Source organism: Ursus americanus, chromosome 9 (assembly GCF_024610735.1).
Source record: "Ursus americanus isolate L20-20 chromosome 9, mUrsAme1.1.p, whole genome shotgun sequence".
NCBI lineage: Eukaryota > Metazoa > Chordata > Mammalia > Carnivora > Ursidae > Ursus > Ursus americanus.
The window spans coordinates 56,626,680-56,651,013 of NC_142135.1; the positions used below are offsets into that span (position 1 = coordinate 56,626,680).

General features: G+C 41.5%; 1 protein-coding gene across 5 annotated transcripts in view; it reads left to right on the top strand.

Moving 5' to 3' along the window:
• The window catches only part of JPH1 (junctophilin 1), a 79,529-nt gene that overhangs the window by 41,157 nt on the left and 14,038 nt on the right, over positions 1–24,334 (top strand). For all 5 annotated transcript variants that reach the window (XM_045810170.2, XM_045810169.2, XM_045810172.2 and 2 more), the window contains exon 3: positions 15,085–15,203. In XM_045810170.2, coding sequence (XP_045666126.2) covers positions 15,085–15,203 — 119 coding nt within the window. The remainder of the gene's footprint in view (positions 1–15,084; positions 15,204–24,334) is intronic.

The window sequence follows — 24,334 nt, forward strand, 5'->3', positions numbered from 1 at the left end:
CGTCTTTGAGAAATTATTCTGCAAATATGCCAGTAACACTCAGCCAAGAGCTGGAGGTGTCTTTATTTTTCCTTTCATCATCGTTCCTGTTTCTCAGTTTGCTCTTTCAGTTTTCAGTGACTGTTCCACGGGTCCCTGCCACAGTTCGTCCCTTCCCAGTGAACGGCCCCCACTCTACCTAATGGGTGGGAAGCACCTGGGACGGACGTGGAGAGTGGGCGCTAAGCCGGCCTGTGTGATAGAGTCTCGCAGAGCTTGACTCAAAGCCAAAAGCACAATTGGATTATGTCAAAAAGGGAAAAGGTGCCACGTGCATTCGCCGTGTTTCTTCACAGAGCAGGCCAACTTAAATATAGCCCACGACCACAACTTGTCCAGAATTAAAATAGCCCAGAACAAGTGGCAAATGGCAGGCAGTGGGGCTCTTTGCCAAGAGATGACTGAGGGACGGGGAAAATGGGCTTTTGAGATGGATAGTACAGGCTCGAATAACAACAGCAAATAGGACACCCTGGGATCCTGCTTCATAACTTAAATTTCAGGTCAATGTAAATTCCCAGAGCGTAAAAGAGAGGACTGGTGAAAACACTCAGAAGCTTGTAAGGCTGTCTCAAAAACTGATTAAAATGTGCCGTATTCTTTACTTTAAATTAAAATCTGGTTACTGAATTCCAGTTTCATGATTTCTCATCTAGAGTCAAGGACAATACCATTGCAATTAGGTTTTCCAGGCACAGGAGACATTTTTCACCCATGAATTGAATTACATCATAACCTGGTAATAAAGCCTTATTTTGACAAAGGAGCCTGGTGCTGTACATAATGAGATTATAATTTAAAAATATAAGCAGCCCTGACTTAACTAGTTGCCAGGGTGCAGTGTTAGTTGTCAGTATAAGAGTTTTAGCTAGTGTTTTGGTTAAATTATTTATTCCTAAAATAAATTTTATTTTGTTTTATTGGTTAGTTTTTAGTTTTTCTTAATTCCAACTCCGTCGTGTTCCCTGGGATCAATAAAACCAAGAACCGTTTTACTAGAGGACAGTAAGTACAGTTAGATATTTGCCCCAAATGAGAACAAACAAACAAAAAAAAACCTTCAGATACTCATAATAACAGCATTTGTTGGTACAGAGATACATTTCAGTCAAATGTAACATCCACATATTAAAATGTGTGTATATTATATATTAACATATATTTGTGTATTCTCCTAAAACTCCAGTTCAACCTACCAAGCAAACTTTAGCCCTACTTCAGCAATTTTTACTTCTGATACAAGAAATTCGTGGTCTTACAGCATTTAAATTGATAGTTGATAGTTACAATTGATAGTTACTTCTAAGATTGCAAAGCAGATTTAAAAAATAACCTAGTCTTTCCATTATGTCTACAATGAAAAAGGTTTGTTTCAAAAATCAATTTCGGACTTCTAGAACGAAGGTAGATCAGCTGTTTTCTGGAACTTTGCCAGCACCATGGAAAAGATATTTTAACATAAATTGCACGAGGTTATTTATCGTATTAAAACATGTCACTTGTGCTAACTTTTTATATAGTGTCTCAGAGCTCAGGATATGACAGAGGCCTCTTTCTCAGACCAGGATCAACCTTTTTCATTTCACTGTGCCAGGCAGGACCACTTGTTAGAGCCACTGTTGCCGTGACGTCTCGAAAAAACATTGCAGAGAAATTTCATATTTACAATTGACTGTTGCCAGCAGTGATCATCTGCCAGAGAAAAATTGAAGGGAAAAGAAGCTTTAATTTCACCACCAGAATTGCCAGAATTGCAGAGGGGTCAGAGCGGGGTGGTGAGGTGTACAATATAAATATTGTAAGTAGGGAAAGAAAAGTGAGCGTGGTGTTTAGAATTCAGTAGAACTATGTGCGCCTAAGCACTTCTGGACATTTGTAATGATTAAGTAGGTTGAAGTTTTATTTGAGGTCGAATACATTAGGAGTTGATCATGAAATGATGATCATGAAATGAGGATTAGGACTGCAGTGGAAGGATGTCAGGAGAGACCAGCCAGGGGTGATTATCTTAGGGAGCCAAATCCAAAAGTGATCTGAAACCTGCAGTAGTGTCAATAGGAAGAGGAGGAACAGCGGGAACATTAGTAAGAGCTCCTAACGGTGTAGATACTAGCCACAAGGGACTCACCAGCCTCAGATGTCCATGCGCTGTCCCCTCCTTATCTTGGATGGAAAGACCTTCTTACTCTTCTTCTTACTCTGTGGAACCAATGCGTTTTCCAGGGCATTCTAGTTCCTCCCTGGAAGGAGCGCTGTCTACAGGGCAGTGGAATCCACACTACTGCTAAGAGAATGGAGGTCTCTTCAGGATGGGCATGTTTTGTGCATCAGGATGGACTCTCATAGGCATCTCCTTCCTTTGATGTTCTCCGTGTTTTCGGGGTAACTGATGGACCCAAAGGGACTGTATACTAAGCTGTCAAAGGACTTTCTGCGTCCCCATTTCATTCCAGAACAAAACAAAGACTGTGAAGTATTATACTTCATTGTGTCCACTGCAGCATTATTTGGGTCCAAAATTATAAATATGTTTTACCAGTTCCTAGCAGAATCCCACAGAGCCTCTCAGGGTATACAGGGTTCTCTGCCTTAGGTGCAAGGAGATTTTTCACATTCCTTCTTCAGATAGGGCAGAGCGGCCCTCGGCAAGAAGGCGTCCTATTGTCCCCCAGTCTGTTGGCTTTTCGGCAGATTCTGTGATTGTACTGAAAAGGCAGGAAGGACTATTTCCAGTACTCCTGCTGTGGCTGAAACTTAGCACAGTCAGGAAATCTGACTTGGAAGGCATAGCCCAGTGCTCTGAGGTAAACCGGCAGACCTGTGAAGCAGCTGTCAGAAAGCAGTGAAGCAGCAGGTAAAACTCTGGGCCTTTGTGCTAACCCTGGACAGCTCTCTGCCAGGGGGAGAGCAGGCTCCGGAGTCCGCCAGGTTCAGTCTGACTTCCCCCCCACGTATAAGAGAGCAGTTAGTACGTGTTGAATTGGGGGCCTCAAAGGAAATCCTTACTGTCATGCAAATCACATCCTAAAGTTTCCCCTGTTCTTGGGATGTGCGGTATTCCTTCCATGCCTGGAATTCTTCTTGAGATTCTTTGCACTTGATCTGAGTCTTGGATTGGTGAGCAGTAGTTCCATTCGGGTTAATGCATCTGTCCCCTCAGGAACGGAGTTCCGGAAGGCAGCTTGTGCATTCCCCGGGGGCTGCAGCAGGGGACCGTCCATCCTGCCGACAGGCGTGGCATCCCGGGCCCCTAAGTCAGTTAAGTCTGAGAAAAAAATAAAAGGTTAAAAGTTCATCAGAATGTGTCTAGAGTAGGCATAGGCAGACAACAGGTTGCTGGTCAAGAGTATTTCAAGTATTATAAGCACCGCACAAGGATGTAGAATTGAAGCACATCACTGGTAGTCTGTCAGGACCAGAAGGAACGGATTCCTAGTATTTGAGCTAGAATATAACGTGATTTCTTTTATTTTATTTGAATCCTGCCTTGTGTTTCTTCCATCATCTCTAATGAAGGATGCATTTTTATCTGGATATACATATATTCATCTTCAAAACTGCCTCTGCCCCCCAAATCGTACCATTACTTTTATTGAAAGCTCCAACACAAAACCAACACAAAAACCTGGTTTTTATATCTGTTTCTGTCTCCCTTTTTCTGTGTCCTTGAGTAAGCCATTATTTTTTATCTATTGAATAGTGGGCTGAAAAATTGCTGTTCCCAGCTTAACACAGCAAATGCTGAGTACAGGTAAAATTACAACAGAAATTTTTTGAGATCCTCACGAGGATGAAGAAGACAACTTTTTAAGAATTCCGGAAGAACTGGATGGTCTTCTGATATCTCCTTTTAAAGTGAGAGGCGTTAATTACTAATTTGGTGATTTGGGGAAAGGCAAGTATGAGTTGGATGCATCTGTAGTATTTTTAACACCACCTAAAAATGTTCCTGCTGAAGAATACCCTTGATGAAAATCAAGTCTTTCCTATAGTCTGTAGTGAGATGTTTTCTGAGCTGTGTTATTTTCATTTGAAAGTCAGCCAAAACTGATTTAAAAAAAAAAATTTAAAGAAGAAAGCTCAAAATTTGCATTTTTCAATGGGAGACATAAATCTGTGAAGTTTAAAGAATCAATAGAGGAGTAAGGAGGGCAACAGACTCAAAGAGAAAACATGAATATAAAAACTATGGATGTGAATGAAAATAGCAGAAAGAAAAGTTTATAACTAGAAGCTGAAATAATTAAATAACAGAATGTTTGCTAAAGCAAAATAAAGACGATAGTAATACAGAACCCTTTTTACAACATAGTCACCCACTGTGCCCTAAAGATTAGGAGACTTGGTGGGTTCTGCCTGACCATTACCATCGGCATACCTTCCAGTTCTCGGAGGCCCTTCCAGGGATCAGGTGTGTGTTTTCGACTCTCTGGTAAAGCAGAACTCTCAAGAGTCACTTCCTCAAAACCAGCAAGTTAACATAAATCAGAGCAAATCCTTTGTGCTTTTTATATCATTGTCCCCAGTATCTGTTGCAGCAGAAGGCTGAAGATTTTAAAGTAAAAACAGTCCAGGACTCTTAGTTGAACTCTTCAGTGATTTCTTGTCACGAACCGGGCGTGAAATAAATGGACTAACTGAATTACAGAATCCTACAAGAAGACAAGAGGTGACTAAAAGCTGGTTACTGAGAGTATAACTACAATTGACCCTTGAACGACACAGTTGACCATTGAACTTATACACGGATTTTTTTTTTTTACGAATACAGTACAATATTATAAATATATTTTATGGTTTTCTTATTAACATTTTCTTAGCTTTATTGTAAGACAATAATGTAATATTTTAATAATATGTGTTGACTGTTAATGTTATCAGTAAGGCTTCTGGTCAGTAGTGGATGGTTAGTAGTTAAGTTTTGGGGGAGTCAAGTTATACACAGATTTTTGACCGCGAGGGGAGTCAGCACGCCTCCCCCCTGCGTTGTTCAAGGGTCTGCTGTTTATCCCTACTGTTTCAGCATTCCTCACAAAGCAGGCCTCTCATAAACTCCACAGCTTCCAAACATGCACATTTAACATAAAGCATGGTTTTGCATGGCCAGTCCCAAGCCCATTCTTGCTCAATACTGTTCTGCATCAAATGTTCAACAGAGGAATAGATCCTGTATTGTTCACTTTCTAAGCGTATCTAAATAGAACAAAGTGAAATGGAAACTGGTAGGTTTGGGATATTTAGGGAACCATTTTAGGTCATATGAGATAGAAAATGGATATTTTATTACCTAGGAAAATGTGTTTCAACTGAGTTCAAGGAAGAGTTCTAAAGAGTTCATGATTTTTATGAGTAAATGATGTTTGCTTAATTTTTTTTTAATGTACACAATTTATCTGATGGAATCGTCTGAGCACCGGGGTGGACGTGTAATGGGCAGCGGCAGCAGTAAGTGGAGATTGGTCCACCTGGGAGCTAGTCACTCCATCAGTCTGTCACTCAGCCAAACACCACCGACTTCTGTCGTGTGTTTGGACCATTAGATCGTCTTCAGCTGCTCTAATTTCTAAGTCATACTTTAATTTGTACCCATAATGGACCCCTGGTAGAGGACAAGAACCATGACAACACTGAAGGAGAAATAAAAACAGTGCCGACCTGCCAGTTCTTGTCATTAGCCAGGTCTTCGCCGTTCCGAGGGTTGCAAAGTTCTTACCAGGCACATCCAGACGTGTCTGTTACCGCAGTAAATAGAAAATACAGTTGTGATTGTGTCTAGTTTCGTTTTATGGAACACGCATCCATTTTAAACTAATTTGCCCTTTTTGTTACCAAGAGCCTCCTGGCTGATAATTTGAACTAAAAATATACCCTTTAGCAGTACACCAGATTTAGTCAGAACAAGGCAGTTTCTACGAGTTTGCCATAGGAAAAGACAGATGCCTTATTTCAATCAGTTAAAAGAGCACCTGCAACTGTAATGATAGTCTGCGTTGGTAGGACTTCACAGTTACCAAATCACCTGTACATTTTTCACCTGATCCTAACTTAACCCTTGCTGTTTCCTCTGGTCCGAAGTCCACCACGGGCTGTGTGCCTTTTCTCTTTACCTAGGATTGCATCCCCGTCCTCCTTGTTCACGTCTCTGCCCTGCATCAAGGCTGCCTTCTACCGCCTGTGCTTCTCCCAGAAAGGAGAGCCCTGCGAGAGGAAGTGAGGCATCGTGGAGACCTGAAGTCCTTCCTCCTGGCCCTGTGCAGTAATTCCAGTGTTCCTTGTCTCTATTCCCTAGAACTTTTGTACAGTTCTGATTCCAAATCTTCACCCCCCAGATTCTTCCCACCAGCCCTAAATTTTAACAGAAGTCTAATAATGGCCATTTATTGACTATATAACCTAAGTTAGTATTAAGTACTTCACATCAGTCAGTTCTGATCCAGAAAACTCTACAAGGTAATGTCCTCCCCATTTTACAGGTAAGGAAATTGAGGCTAAAGGAACTCAGTATGTGATGAACTGGAGTTTGAACGCAGGTCTGTCTGGTCCCAGAGCCCACAGCACTCTTGGTCTCTCTTAAGCTTTCAGAGGACCTTTCAAGTAACCTTAAAATACTGGATCGACCCATCACTGTTCTTATGGGGTTTTTTCCTCTTTCCCTTCTTTTACCTCCTCTGGGGCCCATCTCTAACAGTTGCCACCTTCTCAAGGCTTCTTCATTTTCCGCTGTTGTCTGAGCATCTTTCTCCCCACCTGCTGATAAGATCAGCTCTCATTTTCTTAGGATAAGAGTAAAACGTCTTTTCCCTTGGCCCACCTAATCCTTCTGGTTACTGTCCACATTTCCTTCTTCCTTTCTGGGACAGAAGTCTCCAGCATGTGGCCCACACCTGCTTCCTCCACTTCCTCTGCCCATTTCCTCACCAGCCCCCCTCAGTCTGGCTTGTGCAGTGGGCTGCTTGTTAGTACTGCCCTCTCAAAGGTTCTTATCAAATTCAGCAGCCTCTCCTCTGCCCTCACCTTTCTCCAGCACAGGGCAGGATTGACCGCTCCCCCGCCCCTCAGAGGAGCTTGTTTCAGGGACTACCGCACAAATCAGCCAATCAGTGCCTCTGCCGCAGAGAAGAGACACATTCCCATCTGGCCCCACTTAACTCCTAAGAGGAGCTTGGGATTTATCCACAAACAAGAATTCGGAATCCTTATTTCTTTCTCCAAGTCCCGAGGATACTTTTGTCTCCATCCTCAGCTCTTGGCTTTTTGTTTCTCACTTACCTGATAGGTTCATCCGTCTTTCACGAACTCATCTTCTGTGATCACGATACCCACTTTCCTGTTCATAACCTTGACCTTTACTTTGCATCGCAGCCCTGTATTTCCAACTAGAAATGCCTGTGTCACGTAAAATCGTGCTCGTCTAAAACTGAACTTGTCATCACCTTCCAGCTGTCTCCCCTTACCACCACCTGCACAGTTCCTGTCTGTAGTAAGCCATTCATCTGGATACCAAGTTAGGGTTCTTGGGGTTATCTTGTTTCTCTTCTTACCCATTTATCCATTCTACAAGTATCCACTGAGACATCCTCTGTCCCAGGGTTTTTGTTAAGAGCTGGCAAAACAGATATGGAGACTGCCCTCATGTTTCAAAGTTCTGATAGTCCTTCCCTTAAAACATCGTGGGTTACTCCCAGCAGCTTCTCATCTGAGAAGCTAACCTTTGGTCTTTTCTCCTCACTTCCTCAGGACACATAGGATGCTCCATAAATACTTGTATACCAGGTGATACCAGGTGCAAGATTTTTTTTTTTTTAATTTTTAATTGTAAAATATACATAACATGAACTCTACCATGCTAACCATTTTTAAGTATGCAGTTCGGTAGTGTTTAGTTCAGTCACATTGTTGGGCAACCAATTTTGAGAACCTGTTCATTTTGCAAGACTAAAACCTGTACCTGTTAAATGACAACTCCTCGTTCCCCTTGCTTTAGGCCCTGGGCAGCCACCCTTCTACTTTCTGTCTCTTCTCGACGGACCTCATGTGAGTGAAATCATTGGGTGTTTGTCCTTTTGTGACTGGCCCTCTTCACTTAGCACAGTGCCCTCAAGGCCCATCCATGTTTTATAGCATGTGTCAGAATTTCCTTCTTTCTGAAGGTTGAGTAATATTATCTGTGTATGCCGTATTTCTGCTTATCCATCATTCACGGATGAACACTTGGGTTGCTACCATTTGGCCATTGTGAATAATGCTGCTGTGAACGTGGCTGTACAGGTGTCTTTGAGACCCTGCTTTCGTTCCTTCTGGCTATATATCCACAAGTAGAATTGGTGGATCATATGGTAATTCTATTTTTAATTTTTTGAGGAACACCCATACTGTTTTCCATAGCAGCTGCGCCGTTTTACACTCCTTCCATCCGTGCGCAGGGTTTCACATTTCTTCACATCCTCACCAACACTTGTTTCCTTTTTTTTTTTTTTTTTTTTTGATAGTAGCCCACCTGATGGGCGTGAGGCAGCATCTCATTGTGATTTTCACGTGCATTTCTGTTATCATTAGTGATGTCGAGCATCTTCTCATGTGCTTAATGGCTGGATGTAGATCTTCCTTTGCCCTTTTTTAATTGGGTTAATTTCTTTATTTTTTGGTCATTGAGTTGAAGGAGTTCTTGCATATTCTGGATACTGACCCATTATTAGATAACTGATCGGCAAATATTTTCTCTCATTCAGTGCGTTGCAGGTGATTATACTTTAAAGAGAAGTTTTAGTCTTATTTAGTGGTAATGTTTTTGAACTATAGGATGACCCTCATTAAAAAGGACTTTTTCTAAAAATTATTTCAGAATAAAACATGCCTTAAATTTTTTTTTTTTACATCAGATTTTTCTCAATGCATAAATTACACGGGAATGTAAATTTGAGATAAATTTTATCTAACTCGGAATAAAGTAGAAGGTAGCCAGTTATTTGGCCTTTTCCAACTGAGGATTACAAATGTGCCTTCGACCTGGCTATCCAGAGAATATAGTCTTTAAGCTTATTAAATCTGATCAAATGTGATGGAATAAAATCTGTAAAGTACCTAAGAATGAGGACATATGTTTCAAGCTTGAAAATGGCTATAGAAAAAACGCTGTGAAGGAAGTTGAATAATAACTAGGTCCTGCTTGTCCCTAAGTTATGACCTGTGTCCCTGAGCTTTAACACCTGGTGAGGGGCTAGACTTCAGAAAACTTAGTATAACAAGAGCTTGTTGAGCAGGTGATTTTTTTTTTTTCAATATCCTGCCAGTTTCCAAAAAGGATTTGCAGGGCATTATGATTCGCACACATAATAGCATTCCTGACGTTGGAGAATGTGAAAGCCACATAATTACAGAAGGTAACCGTGCACATAGATTGAGGATAATTTTACTCCCAGATTCCTAGAGGCCTTAACAAAAAGAGAACAGATTGTGTAGTTTTCCTTGTCTCATACAAGGAGGCACACAAATTTACCAGCGGACACCATTCTTTTCCTGGCATTAAACTTTAAGAGGAATGTGTCACCAAGATCTTTATAAACATAACAATGTCACACATAAGGGATGGCGTTTTACAAAAGATATGTAAACAGTCTTCCTACGAATCTCGGTTCCTCCCATCTCCCTTTGATAAAGAGCCAAGGGGGTGACGTGATTCTGCAGGGATTTCTATGATAGCTAACGTAATGTGGTTTGACGTTTGACCCCATAGACAAGAATCACCCGTGGCCTAGACTGGCCTCAGCCTAGTCTCGGGCTAGTAGTGCTTTCAAAGCCCTTATATTATCACACCTCTGTGAAAGTTTGGGCCCTTGAAAGATCTACTACCGAACTTCAACGGGGATATAATGCCCCTTAGTTTAGATCTTATATCTAAATAATTTGATACCACTTTCAGAAAAGGAAGAGATGAACTGCGTGGAGAAAAGGACAACTCTTTGTTAATGATGTAACTTGTCTTTAACCAGGACCTAAGAATTTTGTCCTGAAGTTACTCTTCCAGGTCCTGTCTTTTAAAAAACAAGAAAGCAACTGAGGGAGAAAATTAACACTCAAGAAACTAGTAAAATGGTAAAGACTGGACTCATAACAAGTAGTCTTCCCCAACCAAATTTTCTGAAAATAGAGATTTAACAGAATCATGTGACATGTAATCATTTTCCAGATTGAAATTCCATCAGCTCTGATAGAAGATTGGAAGTTAGAAGTTGAGACTGACATCTAAGGGACCTGCCTGTACCTTAGCAGGAAGAGCACATGCAGGGCCTTGCCGGGCTGGGCTTATCAGAGAGCCAAATCAAGATAGAAAGAACAGTTCCTTCCGGGTGCAGGAACTCGGAAATCATGCCTCTGTTTTTTAGCCGAGATCTGTGCAGCCACCCCTCTCTTGTTCCTGTCAAGAGTATACCTTGCTTCACAGACTGATTTCTTCTTAAAAAGGGCCACAACTGCATGCACAAGATAATTGGCTTTCACAAATCTGGGTCTCTCATAGATGAATAAGGTCACAGTCCGAAAGGAAGACTAACAGGTCATATATATATGTGTGTGTATATATATATATATTTTTTTTTTTTTGCATTTTTTTATCATGATGCCTTAACCCAGGAAAAGAATGTTAGCTGTTGTCAGGCATTTTCAGGAGAACCAGAAGGGAAACAGAATGGTCAGCAGTGACGATAGGAGCAGGGAGGTCGGTTCTGCCTTTGCAGGAACCGTGGAGAGAGATGGTGGCAGTGTGACCAGGGCAGGCACAGCAGTGATAAGAACCGGCCGGATTAAGGATATGTTTTGGAGGTAATGCCAACTGGATTTGCTGACCGTGGATGTGGTGTGTGACAGGGGGACATCAAGGATGACTCCTAGGGTTTAGGCATGAGGAACTGGAAGATGGGGGTGCCATCACTTGAGATTTGGATTTTTATGCACAGTTGAGCTTATTTTTAAATTTTCCTAATAATCTTCTTTAAATATTTGGACATCAAAGCAAATCACGTATGCAGCCCCTGAGCCAAATAGATCATCAGCTCTGCTGTCAAATTTTAAGTTATATCGGTAAATTGATTTGATTTAATATAACGAAGTTAAAAAGACATCAAAATCACATTTTTTTTAAGTTTATTATTGGGAAGAAAACATAAAAAGGCAGAAATAGCAAAATTTGTAAATATTGCATACAGTTTTACCTTTAGGAGATTTGTTGTCCATTCTAAATTAAAATCTTCATCAGCTATGTTAGTGTATAGATGAGAAAAGATTGAAGTTAGGAGCGCCCTGGGTGGCTCAGTTGGTTAAGCATCCGACTCTTGATTTCGGCTTAGGTCATGATCTCAAGGTCGTGAGAGTGAGCCCTGCACTGGGATCCATGCTCATCAGGGAGTCTACTTGTCCCTCTCCCTCTGTTCCCCGCCCCCCCCCCACTCACTCGCTCTCAAATAAATAAGTAAAATCTTAAAAAAAAAAAAAAAAGAAGAAGAAGACTGAAGTTAAAAGTTGGGACAGACAGCTAAGGGGCCAGCCTGTTACCCTAGCAGGAGTATATGCCAGGCATATTCAATGTATCACTGATAGACTTTTTTGGTAAAATCATTACTAAGTTTAAGAAAAATCAGGAAAGCCAGACTATTCTGTTCTAAGATGACTTGAGAGTTCATGAAAACTAGTTCAGTTATTAAAGAATAATTTGAGATATTCATCATTAAATTCCTGATTAGAAAAATAGGTTGAAACTAAGTTCTTGTGTACAGGGAGTGCCTTACATGCAAAATGCCACATTTACTGTTCCGGCGTGACCTTCGCAGGACTTGTGTCCGGGGGGCTCGCCCAGCTGCTCGTGTGAGCTTAGCCAGCCACTCAGGTCTCCCTGCCTCGTCATGCATACGTAGTAACTCTCTACAAGCTAAAACTTGGGTTTATTGGAGAGGGGGGGGAATACACACACACACACACACACACACACACACACACACATTGCCCTAACAGAAAGAAGTTGCTGTTTACTTACTTTTTACTGCATTTTATGGGAGAAAGTGTATGTGATAATGGTATTTGGAGATTCGTGAGGGTCTGACCACGTGTGGGTATTGGCAGTGTGTTGAATACGTGAGAGACTTCTTGGGCGTGCACGTTCTAGTGTGTGTGTGTGTGTGTGTGTGTGTGTGTGTGTGTGTGTGTGTGTGTTTTCCACGTGACTAGCCACAGCAGCAGGGTATCCACTTTGCATTGTTGCAGCTGTCCTCCCCAGACTGACTAGCCTGACCCCCCACCCCCACCCTCCAACCCATGAACAATGGCATGTCTTACCACTTGGCTAAATAAAGGGGTCGTGTGTTGCTCTGGAACTGAGCCGGGGATTTAAACACATAAATTCATGAACATGAGCCAGAGTTAAGCCCAGATTTTTTTCCCCGGGCAAAATCTAGATATATCAGTGGCCTGGCCGCACAAAGCTGGTGGTGACAGCAAACTCAGATGGGTTCCTGTTCTCTTCTACTTCCCGTCATTGGGTCTAGCGCTACCAGAAGCTCTCGTGCAGACCTCTCGTTTCGGGGTTGGAAGTGGTTTTGACTCATCTTGCCAGCTGCGCAGGACATTGACACAGGGAGGGGCACTGTTTGGTCTTACAGGAAAGAGCAAGTAAAAGAGTAAAGGGGTTACAGCTTTACTGACACTGTGCTTCCAAAATATATTTGCAGAAAGATGAAGCTATATTTGTTTATTCTCCAGTTTAGCATATTGTAAAAAGTGGTGGAGATAAATGGTATCATTTTATTTGAGTATGTGGTGGTATGTTGTGATTTTATCAGAATAAACTGTACTTGGTTTTATAAATTTATCACTGAAGGACTAGCAGATTTTATTATAAGGCAGCATAACTGTACTCTCATGGCTTCATTAATTATGATGCCTAGACATAATTAGGCTCTATCTAAGCATAGCAGATAAAATGGAAAATAATTCTGGGAAAAGAGTTGGGATTCTGAGAACCTGTGAAAGAACACAACAGACACAGGGACTAAAGTGTCCCCCATCATCAGCGATGGCTCCCACGAGGGGTTACGACAGCCCGTTGTTCAGGAGTATGCTCTACCCTCTTGATTTTGTTTCCATTTCATGATGCCTTATAATCTGAAACATCCTCTGTGATTCAGAAATAACAATTTTGGTGATTGAAAGTCGATCCATTCATTTTTAATTAATGGCTTTATTTTTTAGAGTAGTTTTAAATTTACAGAAAAATTGAGCAGAAAGTACAGAGTTTGTTCCCATACACACCTCCTCTCCCCACACCCACAGTGTTTCCCCTATTATGAACACCTTGCACTAGTGGGTACTTTTGGTACAATTGATCAGCCGATATTACTATGTTAGTATAACTAAAGTGCATAGTTGACATTAGGGCTCCCTCTGTGTGTGGTACTGTCTCGTGGGTTTTGACACACGCATAATGGCACGGAGCCCCCATTACAGTGTCGTACAGAGTAGTTTTGCTGCTCTGAGGTTCTCCTGTGCTGTACCTGTTTGTCCCTCCCCCACTTTTGCCCTGAACCCTTGGCAACCACAGATCTTTTTACCGGCTCTATAGTTTTGTCAATCTGTTCATTTTTAAGTAACTACCCAGCTGTTCCTAAGGACGTTCCTTTATTCGTAAAATGAGCCCTCAGTACTCACCCATGCCTGGGTGCCGGGCAGTGTCATACATGTTGGGAATATAGCAGAACACCAGAAATGTAAAATCCGAATCTTCATAAAGCTTCCATTCTAGTACATCCAGCCTCCAGGAGGAGTGACACAGAATGAGACGAGGTAGTTGGAGAATTTGGGAATGGGACCTCCTGCCAGTTAGCCCCCACCCCCGTCTTCCTGCGGCTAGTCTCAGGGATTCCGTCTGTGGGCCTCCTCCAGCTGCCACCTGCGTTTTCTCGCCTAAGAACTGCTAGGGCACAACGTTATTTCCCAACTTTTCCTCTCCTGCTGTTTCTGAAATAAGTGTAAGCACCTCTTTCAGACTTTCATCACGCTTTTACTACTAGTTATCTATAGCCCTGCCTGGTGCTGATGAAATAGAATAGAAAGTTAACCAAATCATAAGAAATAGAGGCCCATGATTATCATCTAAATACAAACTGCACAAGGTCTTCTTTGGAAGTGGACGACCTGAGTCCCTGTCTTACCCTCTAAATCCTCTCTTCTTGGGCAGGTGGACATCAGTTCTCTTGTCTTGCCATAAGAAGCCCCATTCCCTACCCGGCTGCCTGTTCCCTCACCCCAGTCTTCTGGAAGGAGAAGAGGTTTCATGAATGAGGTTGGGCCAAGGGGCAGGTGGAAGACTGAAAGACCTCTGTTTCCTCCTCCCCACCTCTGTCTCCTTGTTTCACACAAAAAATAAAGTTAGATGCACTCTTTCGAACCTCCTGAGCACATTCCTAAGTGCAGACCCCACGTTCTGCTTCCACAGGCTGGCGACAGCCATTGTGCGCGTCTCTTCCCAACTACACATTCAGTGACGTCACGCCAGCCACTTGAATTGCGCATAGAGGGAGTATTTAACCATGGAAATCAAGGCTACAGATCAGAGTTTTACTACTTTTTTTCCAGAGTTATTTTATTCAGCATGCTCCTGGGCAGATCCTTCTTAATCAAATTCTTGTATAGATTCTGCCACAGGAATGAAATTCATGAACGCTATATTCACAAGCTTTAACTCTTCCCCGCAAACCATGCGGGAAGCTGCCAACCAAAGTCAGCAGGAGATTTTTGATCCGGGAAGTTTTGAAAACCAGGCTTTGCATCAAGCTGCGCAGAGCTTGCTCACCCTTCCACTTCCCTTGAAAGGAGGACTGAGGCAGTACACAGGTGGTTCCATCCACCTGTATATTGTCTTCACGGATAGCTCACGGCACTATGACCCTAAAACTCGCAGTCGGAGGAGGCGCGGGGCCATGAGTGCAGTGACAGCATGCTTGTCCGTGGGTAATTAACAAGGTGCCGCCCTTGCTGACTCGCCCTTTGTGCCCCGTGTAGGACTGCACACGCAAGAGCGAAAGCTGACGCCGCCGACCAGGCTGCCCAGGCGGCCCGCCAGGAGTGTGACATCGCAAGAGCTGTGGCCAGGGAGCTGTCGCCTGACTTCTATCAACCAGGTGAGACTGTTGTCCGGTGATGGGAGAGGTAGGAGTATTGCCTCTGGTCTCCTTTTTTTTTTTTTTTTTTCCCCTTTTTCTTTTCCTTAAAGGTCTGTGCTTCGTGGATACCAGCAACACTACAAAACAAGTAGGTACAAAAAGTCCTAAGTATTTGAAGTCTGAGTGTTAGTGATGGAGATTTGGCTTATTCCCCAGTGCCTCTCCCTTCCTGCCTCCTGACTCCCAGCAACAAACTTTGAGCTGATAGGAGTAAAGGAGGTGGGAATCCAAAAGAAGTATCTGACTCTAAGAAATGGTGTGAGCATGTTAGTGACTGTTGCAGATGTTGTAACAAGCATCCCAAATTCAGAGGCACATATAACCATAACATCAGCAGTAGTAAGAGATGAACCAATAACTACTATGACTTTTTTTTAATCTATCTGAACTAAAGTTCAGGACTGTGGTTCGGTAAGGAAGTACACCACTTAAAGGAAGATTAATCTGCATATATTAAGAGGAAAATCCAAGTCATGGTAGAAGAAATTAAAAGAACAACCTCAAAAAAAAAAAATCCAGATTATCTACCTCTCAAACATTTAATATTTAACTCACTTCCTAGTGGTTTCTTAGTAGATTGTTTCCATCCCTTTCTATAATATTCTAGCCACTTTTTTATAAATTTTCATCATTGTTTTAGAAACATCTTCCCAGTGATTGAAGGATCAACAGATTTCTGGATGAAGGGATCAAAATAAATGCTATATAAACTTCTAACTATCAAAATTTATATTTTCTTGGTAAAGAATTTTTCCGCATTGTTTTCTATTAACTCAAGCTGGAGAAATAGCACCCTGTACAACATATGTGTTCAATCGTGTTTGGTTCCAATAAAGGTAATATAATCCTGGAACCCACTAAATGAACAAGGCAGGTCAAAGTGAACAGAATAGCAAGATGGATACCAAAGCTAGAAACTTGGCTGTAATAAAGGATGGAGGAATTAGAAGGAAAGGAAGACATGGTGATTTTTTTTTTTCTTACAAAGAATGGAGACAGTAAAAGGTAGGGTTAAGAAGGCTCTGTTTTTATAGGAGAGAGACTAGAAAGGAACCCGGTCTGGTTGCTGAGTGATAAGAGCATAAGTTCTGTAATAGTTCAACTCCAGGGAGACAACCATGATAATGGGTGTTTTCTTTCATGTGCCTCCTTCTTAAACCTCTGGATGAGATTTCAATCATTTAACATATACATGTATTATTAAGAAAGGGGAACTTTTTACAGTGACCTCTGCTAGGAAGAAACTATTCTCTGGTGTGAAATGAACGCACACTTCCCTGATGCCTAAGTACACTGGTCACTACCTGTTGGTGTGGGAGCTGCAGACAGAGTCCAGCCACCCAAGAGGGACTGTCCTGTTCCCTCCCGCCTGGCACCGCATGGGGAAGCAGCTCGGCGCTCAGGAATCAGTACTGCTTCATGAAGTAGCCCTAGGCTTGAGCTGCTTTGAAAGCAAACAAATTTCGTATTGTTGTCTGCAGATGGTAATGTCTAGGTTCTGTTGTTAATTCTCCGGGGGAATGGGGTCCCTACAGATTTGTTAGGTGTTACCAAGGGGTAAATGATACTGAAGATCATCTCAGTTTCCCAGACTAAATGGTTTTTAAAAGCCTTTTATGGCATAAAAGCGTTTGAGGGAAGAAAATATTGTGGGAAAATGTAATTCCACCCTCTTAGCCAACATACCAGCTTCATACAAGCAAGTTGTCCATCAGTAATGAATACATCACAGTAGCATGAGATGACAACGGGTCTATTTAAGACAAGGGCTAAGGGGAAGGCTGCAATCCCCTTTGACCCCTAGCCAACGCTTCCTTCAGCAATTGGATAGAAAGCCTTTTCTGTACTAAGTATTATTGATCTTCTCAAGGGAACATAACTCAAGCTTTCCACTCTGCATTTATAGGGTGATCAAATCAGATAGACATTTCTAAAAGGGCTTTCAAGTACTTTTTTTTAAGTCAGGCTGCTCATTTAATTTACATATCTTAGATATAAATATTTCCATTGTTTGAAATGCATGTGTCGTGCATAGAAGTTGTTGGCCCTGGGATAAAGGAGGTCTGTGGTACCTTACATTTTGAACACTTTTTCCAGAGCTGGCAATATTTTCAGGTATTTGCCATCTTAATTCAATCAAACGCTTTTAGTTCAAAACTGCATTATTCTACAGTTCAGTTAAAAACTAAAGAAAAAATATAAGCATATGGGATGGCTCCGTCACCCAAAGGGTTAAGTTCTAACAAATAATAAAAAGCATACAAATGCAGGGATGTGAGTGTACATGTAGATAATTACACGTTTATACACACAGAAAGCATCATTGGCATGTGTATGAGTGCCACAGCAAGTCACCCCCCAGGAACTTGGCAGTGACATTTCCCTCCGGGAGCTGAATCTTCAGGTGAGCCTGTGGTGCTGCACAAGGATATATAAAGTGACCGTACGTGATAGCACAGCCGTACTACAGCAAGATTTCCGTGTAACCTGATTGCGCGTTAAAACCGTCTAAACAATCGGTCACCCAAAGTAGTACAGGAAAAAAAAAAGCCACAGAGACAAAAATTGGCAGCGCCCGTCCGAACACTTTCCAGGGGAGAGAGAAGCCGTGGCCAAACCCTTGGAGTGTTGCAGTTGGACTGGCAAGGACGTTTGTGTTATGGGGAAGGATGCAGGGAACCGTAGCCAGCCTGTGTACGGCTTCATTGGCAAGATAGGGAGCATCCCACTGAGGAAATGGATGCATGAGGCTAGCTGAGCCTGGTGCCTTTAGATATGTGATTCATCTCAGGCTTCTTGTCCTGGTTCCATGCTCCCCGTAACCTTCTAATTTCGGTAGAGCTTCTCGTGGAGGCCTCCCAACAGGAACAGCATGCACTGGCGCCGTCCATGTGGGTCCCCTGGCCTATGTGATGTTTACATTGCTCGTGGTGAACTAATGAATTGACCTTCTGGTGTTTGACATCAGTCTTGTGAGCCCTGGTGATGTGAGTCTGCCCCCAAGGGATGGCTGTACTTCAAAGTGCTGATGAAATCAGGTTTCTAAGCCAGGAAAGCTGAGATGAGATTTTGGATGATCACTAAGGAAGCAGAGGGGAGGATGATTGGGAAACTGGATGGTTCTTTGTCCCACTCCTTCAGTTTCCTTCCCATCAAGATACTTATTTTGTTTTTAATTTCAAGTGATATTAAGGAGGGTGTAAAACTTTTATATTTATCAATAGTGGGAGTGACTGGGTGAAAAAAAGACTGAAAAGCAGTGCCGCAGAATGTGGTAAACGTGTTTACTTTGAGGCCTCCTCGGAGATAGCCAGCTCACTTCCCTAGGCAACATCGTCAGCGGCTTTTTCTCCCTGTGTTGAAGCATGTGTATCAGGTCGGCTGCTATAACAAAGTAAAGTGCTACAGACTGGGTGGCCAAGCAACAGAAATTTATTTCTCAAAGTTCCTGAGGCTGAAGTCTGAGGTCAGAGTGCCGATATGCTTGAGTTCTAGCAGAGAGCCATCTTCCTGGCTTCTCCCTGCGTCCTCACGTGGCCTTTCCTGGGTGCGTGTGTGTGAATAGAGAGTGAGAACTCTGCTGTCTCTTCCTCTTTCTATAAGGGCATGAATGCTGTCATGAGCGTCTCAGTGTCATAACCTGATCTAAACCTACTTACAGTGTGATGAGCACTGGGTGTTACGTGCAACCGATCAATGATTGAACGCCACATCTGAAACTATGTACTCTATGTTGGCTAGTTGAATTAATTAATCAAACCTACTTACCTCCCAAAGGCCCCCCCCCAATATGAACACGTTGGGTGTTAGAGCTTCAGCATGAGTTTGGGGGAGACACATTCAGTCCATAATAGCATGTACGTGTACTCACATAGCACTCTGTACATTATTTAAAGTAAAAGTGAAGCATTTAGGTTATTGTGGGCCAGTGTTAACTAAGCTCACATTTCTGGTATGAATTAGAAGTCTTTAGAAATGAAAGCATATTTTCATTATATAATGGTCTCTGCTTATCATTAATAGTATTTTTGGCTAAGGGAAGTATCATGGAACAGAGGACTTACAAACTCACTTTCCAAAACCCAAAGTTCAGAATACTTTTTTTCATGGAGAAGAGGAAATGGAATAATCCACTAGTTGACATGAAATTAATAATTCATGAGTTTGCTGGTTATTCCTACCACTCATTTTGGTATTTTCATTTCCACAAATGTGTGTTGAGTACCCGCCCTGCACAAGACACCAGAATGGAGGTCCCCCAGCTTACAGACAAGAGCCCTAGGGCTATGTTCAGAGAAGAGGCTGTATGTTTATAGATGGGACTCTAAAGTCCTGTAGGAAAGGGGCGTTCTTTCCATGTAGAATGTAAAAGTAATTGTGCTACTGGTTATATCACCTTTTTAGAATCTTTCAGTCTGGTCCTCTTCTACTGACTGGCAGTCTCCAGAAGAAAATATCTAATTTCTATTTAATGACTTCCGGTGTTACTCCAAAGCACTTGCCATCAGCCCAGCCCTTGTAGACATTTGTTTTAGGGAATCTTCACGGTGCCCCTTCTGCCCATAGCCAGCCCACCGAGGCTCACCTAGGAGGAGCTGGTTGCATACCCTGCTGTTACCATCTGCCAGCTCCGTTCAGAGCTTTCATGCCAACTGTAGCAAGGAGCCTCTCAGTGTTGGTGGATGACATGTGCTGAACGTCTTTTCATGTTGTGTGGCACGCCAGTGGGCAGGTGACTTGTATCTGACTTCTTCCAAATATGAATCCCCAGAGGGAGAAGTCCCTTAGGATTCACAGAGAGAGTCTATAAAGATCAATGAAAACGCTTCCTACAACACCTATCAACATACATCGTAATTTTGCTCGCTGGCACTATTCTGACTGGTCTTTGCAGTGAACTTCTGCGTCTCATCTGTTTTATGTTGCTGGCATGGCCCCGCTGACACACATTACTACACAGAACAAGTAGCAAGCACAACATGTGCCTTCAAGAAAAGGGTCCAGGAAAAACTTCTGTCCTCTGCATTCCATGTCTTGTTCAAAAAGCGTTCAGTCGTACTCTGGAAAATCGAACTGTATATCCTCCCTTAGCTGGCCAGTCCCCACGTGACTACCCCGTGTTGGAACCATTGCCAGTTGGAGTTAGGCCAACTTTTTCTTTTTTTTTTGGCATACTTTTAAACGGCTAGGTCTGGGTACATTAGAATCACCTGGAGCATTTGTTAAACATCAAGACTTCAAGGCTTCGATTCATACTTATTCAGAGCAGGTGCCTCTGATAGACGGCAAATACGGAGCCACTGCTTTAGACTACATTTATTTTATCTAGCCATTTATTAATGCACAGTAAAGCTGAGAAATTTTTTTAATATGAAAGTACTAGAATGTATGTCCACCATTCTAGTAAATTCCTTTTTTTATTGAGGTATACTTGATACTTGTCTCAGGTATCCAATGTTGTGATTTGACAGTTCTGCAATGGTCACCTTAAGTGTCGTTACCATCCGTTACCATGCAAAGTTATTACAAAGCTGCTATGGTATTATTGACTATATTCCCTATGCTGTTCTTTTCATCCCCTTCACTTATTTAGTTTTTACCTCTTAAATACCTTCACCTATTTTGCCAACCCCCTTTCCCTCTGGCAACCACCAGTTCTCTGTATTTATGAATCTGTTTCTGGGGTTTTTTTGTTGTTCATTGGTTTTGTTTTTTAGATTCCACATATAAGTGAAATCATATGGTGTTTGTCTTTCCAAATCTCACTTATTTCATTTAACATAATATTCACTAGGTCTATCCATTATTGTCACAAATGGCAAGAACTGATTCTTTTTTATGGCTAATATTCCTGTGTGTGTGTGTGTGTGTGTGTGTGTGCGCGCGCGCGTGCACGCGTGCATGCACTCGTATATACCACATATTCTTTTTTCGTTCATATATAAATGGAGACTTGGGTTGCTTCCAAATCTTGGCTGTTATAAATGCTGCAGTAAACATAGGGGTGCATATATCTTTTTGAATTAGCGTTTCTGTTTTCTTGCGGTAAATACCCAGCAGTGGAATTACAGTAATGTTTGGTATTTCTATTTTTAATTTTTTGAGGAACCTCCATACTGTTTTCCAGTGGCTGAACTGAAGTCCAGTGGCAATTTACATTTCCACAAAAACAGTGCATAAGGATTCCCTTTTCTCCACACCTTCAACATTTATTATTTGTTTTTTTCATACTATTCTGACTGGTGAGAGGTGATATCTCATTGTGGTTTTAATTTGTATTTCCTTGATGGTTAGTGATGCTAAGTATCTTTTCAGGAGTCTGTTGTCCATCTGCATATATTCTTTGGAAAAATGTTTGTTGGGGTCCTCTGCCAGTTTTTCAATTGGATTATTTGGGCGTTTTGTTGTTGAGTTGTATGAGTTCTTTATATATTTTGATACTAACTCCTTATCAGACATATCAGTTGCAAATATCTTCCATTTAGTAGGTTGCCTTTTCATTTTGTTGGTGGTTTCTTCTCTGTGCAAAAGCTTTTTATTTTGGTGTAGTCCGAATTGTTTATTTTTGCTTTTGTTTTCCTTGCCTGAGGAGACATATCTAGAAAAACTCCACTAAGGCCAATGTCCAAGAGATTATTGCCTGTTTTAGTAGGTTAACGGTTTCAGGTCTGATGTTTAAGTCTTTAATCCATTTAGAGTTTATTTTCATGTATGGGGTAAGATCGTGGTCCAGTTTCTCAGCACCATTTATTGAAGGGACTGTCTTCTTTATTGTATATTCTTGCCTCCTTGACCATATAAGCATGAGTTTATTTCTGGGGTCTGTATTCTGTTCCACTGATCTATGTGTCTTTTTGTGCCAGTACGATATGGTTTTGCTTACTATAGCTTTGTAGTATAGCTTGAAATCTGGATTGTGATACCTTCAGGTTTTTTGTTCTTTTTCAAGATTGCTTTAGCCATTCAAAGTCTTTTGTGATTCCATACAAATTTTAGGACTATTCTGGTTCTGTGAAAAATACTATTGGTGTTTTGATAGGGATCTAGAGATTACCTTGGGTAATATGGACATTTCAATGATTCTAATTCTTTCAGTCCGTGAGTGTGGAATATCTTTACATTTGTGTCATCCTCAGGTCCTTCATCAGTGACTTACAGTCTTCAGAGTACAGGTCTTTCACCTCTTTGGTTTATTCCTAATTTTATTATTTTTGATGCAGTTGTCAATGGGATTGTTTTCTTAATTTCTCTTTCTGCTACTTCATTATTAATGTATAGAAACATAACAGATTTCTGTATATTAACTTTGTATTCTGCAACTTTACTGAATTCATTTACTCGTTCTAATAGTTTTTCTGATGGAGTCTTCAGGGTTTTCTGTATATATCCTATAGCATCATGTTATCTGTAAATACTGATAGTGTACTTCTTCCTTACAAACTTGGATAAATCCTAAATTTGTAAGCTGCACTATTAGGGTCTCACATTTTCAAAATGAAGCACATGGGCTTAGTGACAGCTTTATTTCTCATGGTTCAGTGAGTCTGTATCTTTTCCTCACAACTTTAAGATTATAACCAAGCACGTTTGCCAGAGTCCGTTCCCCCCCTACTCTTTTCTGTATAGGTATTTAAGTTAAATATTAGCTTTTAATGTGACTTTATCTTTAGATTTGCAAAAATAACTTTTGTTCCTACACCTTAGATTGAAGAGATTAAAAGTACTTTGTAATTTCTGTATTCCAATACTATAAAATTGAGCAACAGTGAAGTATAAATAAAATCACCAACTCAGATGAAATTTGGGGTAGAAGGGTTAAGAGAAAAAAAATATGTAAGCAACACACTGCATCGAACTGTATTAGATATTATCCCTTATCACAGGAGGCAAGGGAGGGATTTTGTGCCATAGAATCGTAAGGTTCTTCTCCATGAAAGACCAGTATAAATGACCTTAATGGGTTTTTTAAGTAGGGGCAATCTGTTGATGAACGAACAGCACTTTCTGCTGCTGCTACTTTCTCTTGCTGGTATGTGCCAGTCCCAGCACTGAAAGAGAAGTCAGAAACAGGAAGATCACCTTTTGAATGATTTGCAGGTCTTCAGGGGACTAAGATACCTTTCTTTGGGCCAAGAATTCATACTTTCAATGAAAATTGCCAAATTTAAAAGGGGTGGTAGCATTTGGGGGAGCTTACCAAGTTTAGAAAGGAAATCGAAGTTGTTGATACATGATCTTACCCTATTTGGATGGAAAGTGGGATAATATTGCTATGTTTTAGGCCCTGAATATAACCTATAATTGCAGGTCTTTGGGGACTCTCATTTTTTGGCTTAAAATATTACATTATATGTTGCATCATATTTTAAGGATGCACAGAAAGCTGTGTGATTTTTGGTTTTTAGCTACTATAGTTATTTTCACATCAGTAAATTGGGATAATAATGCCTGCTTCCTAAGATTTTGGTGAAGCTTTAAATGGTGGAAAATACCTTGTATAAATAGCAGTCTGAGAACAATAAGTTACTACTCAGACCACCAGAGGAAGAGCAATCAAAAGTATAAGTAGGCAATATGTATGTATTTTAACTATTATGGATAACTGTTCTTCAGTCCTCTGTAAATCATCTAAGTTTGGGGTGAGGGGTGGGAGTAGGGGGCAGGAAGGAAAGTGAACAGTTGCCAGTTTCTGAAAACAAATTGATGGGGTGGTTTCTCCCTGTATACTCAAGAGATGATGTTGTCAGCTCCTGCCCATTTGCAGAGACTAGGGTCACCTGCACTGTGCGACCTTGACTTGACCTCATGAGATGAAAGTGGCTGATAGGTGGAATGGTGGCCAAAGGATATGCACGGTCTGCTTCTAGGGGAGGAGCTGAGAGGTGTAGTGCCTACAGAGAGGGCACTGCCTTGGAGTGCTGTCTCAGACAGCCCTGGGGTTTCCTGCTGCCTGTACCATCTTGTGCCGCAGAGACTGGGTCATTACTCTTCACTCGTTCAAAAATTACCACATAACACTACAATGTACCATTTTTTTTAATTGAAGGATAGTTGACACACCAAATGTTACTTTATTAAGCTTTTTAATT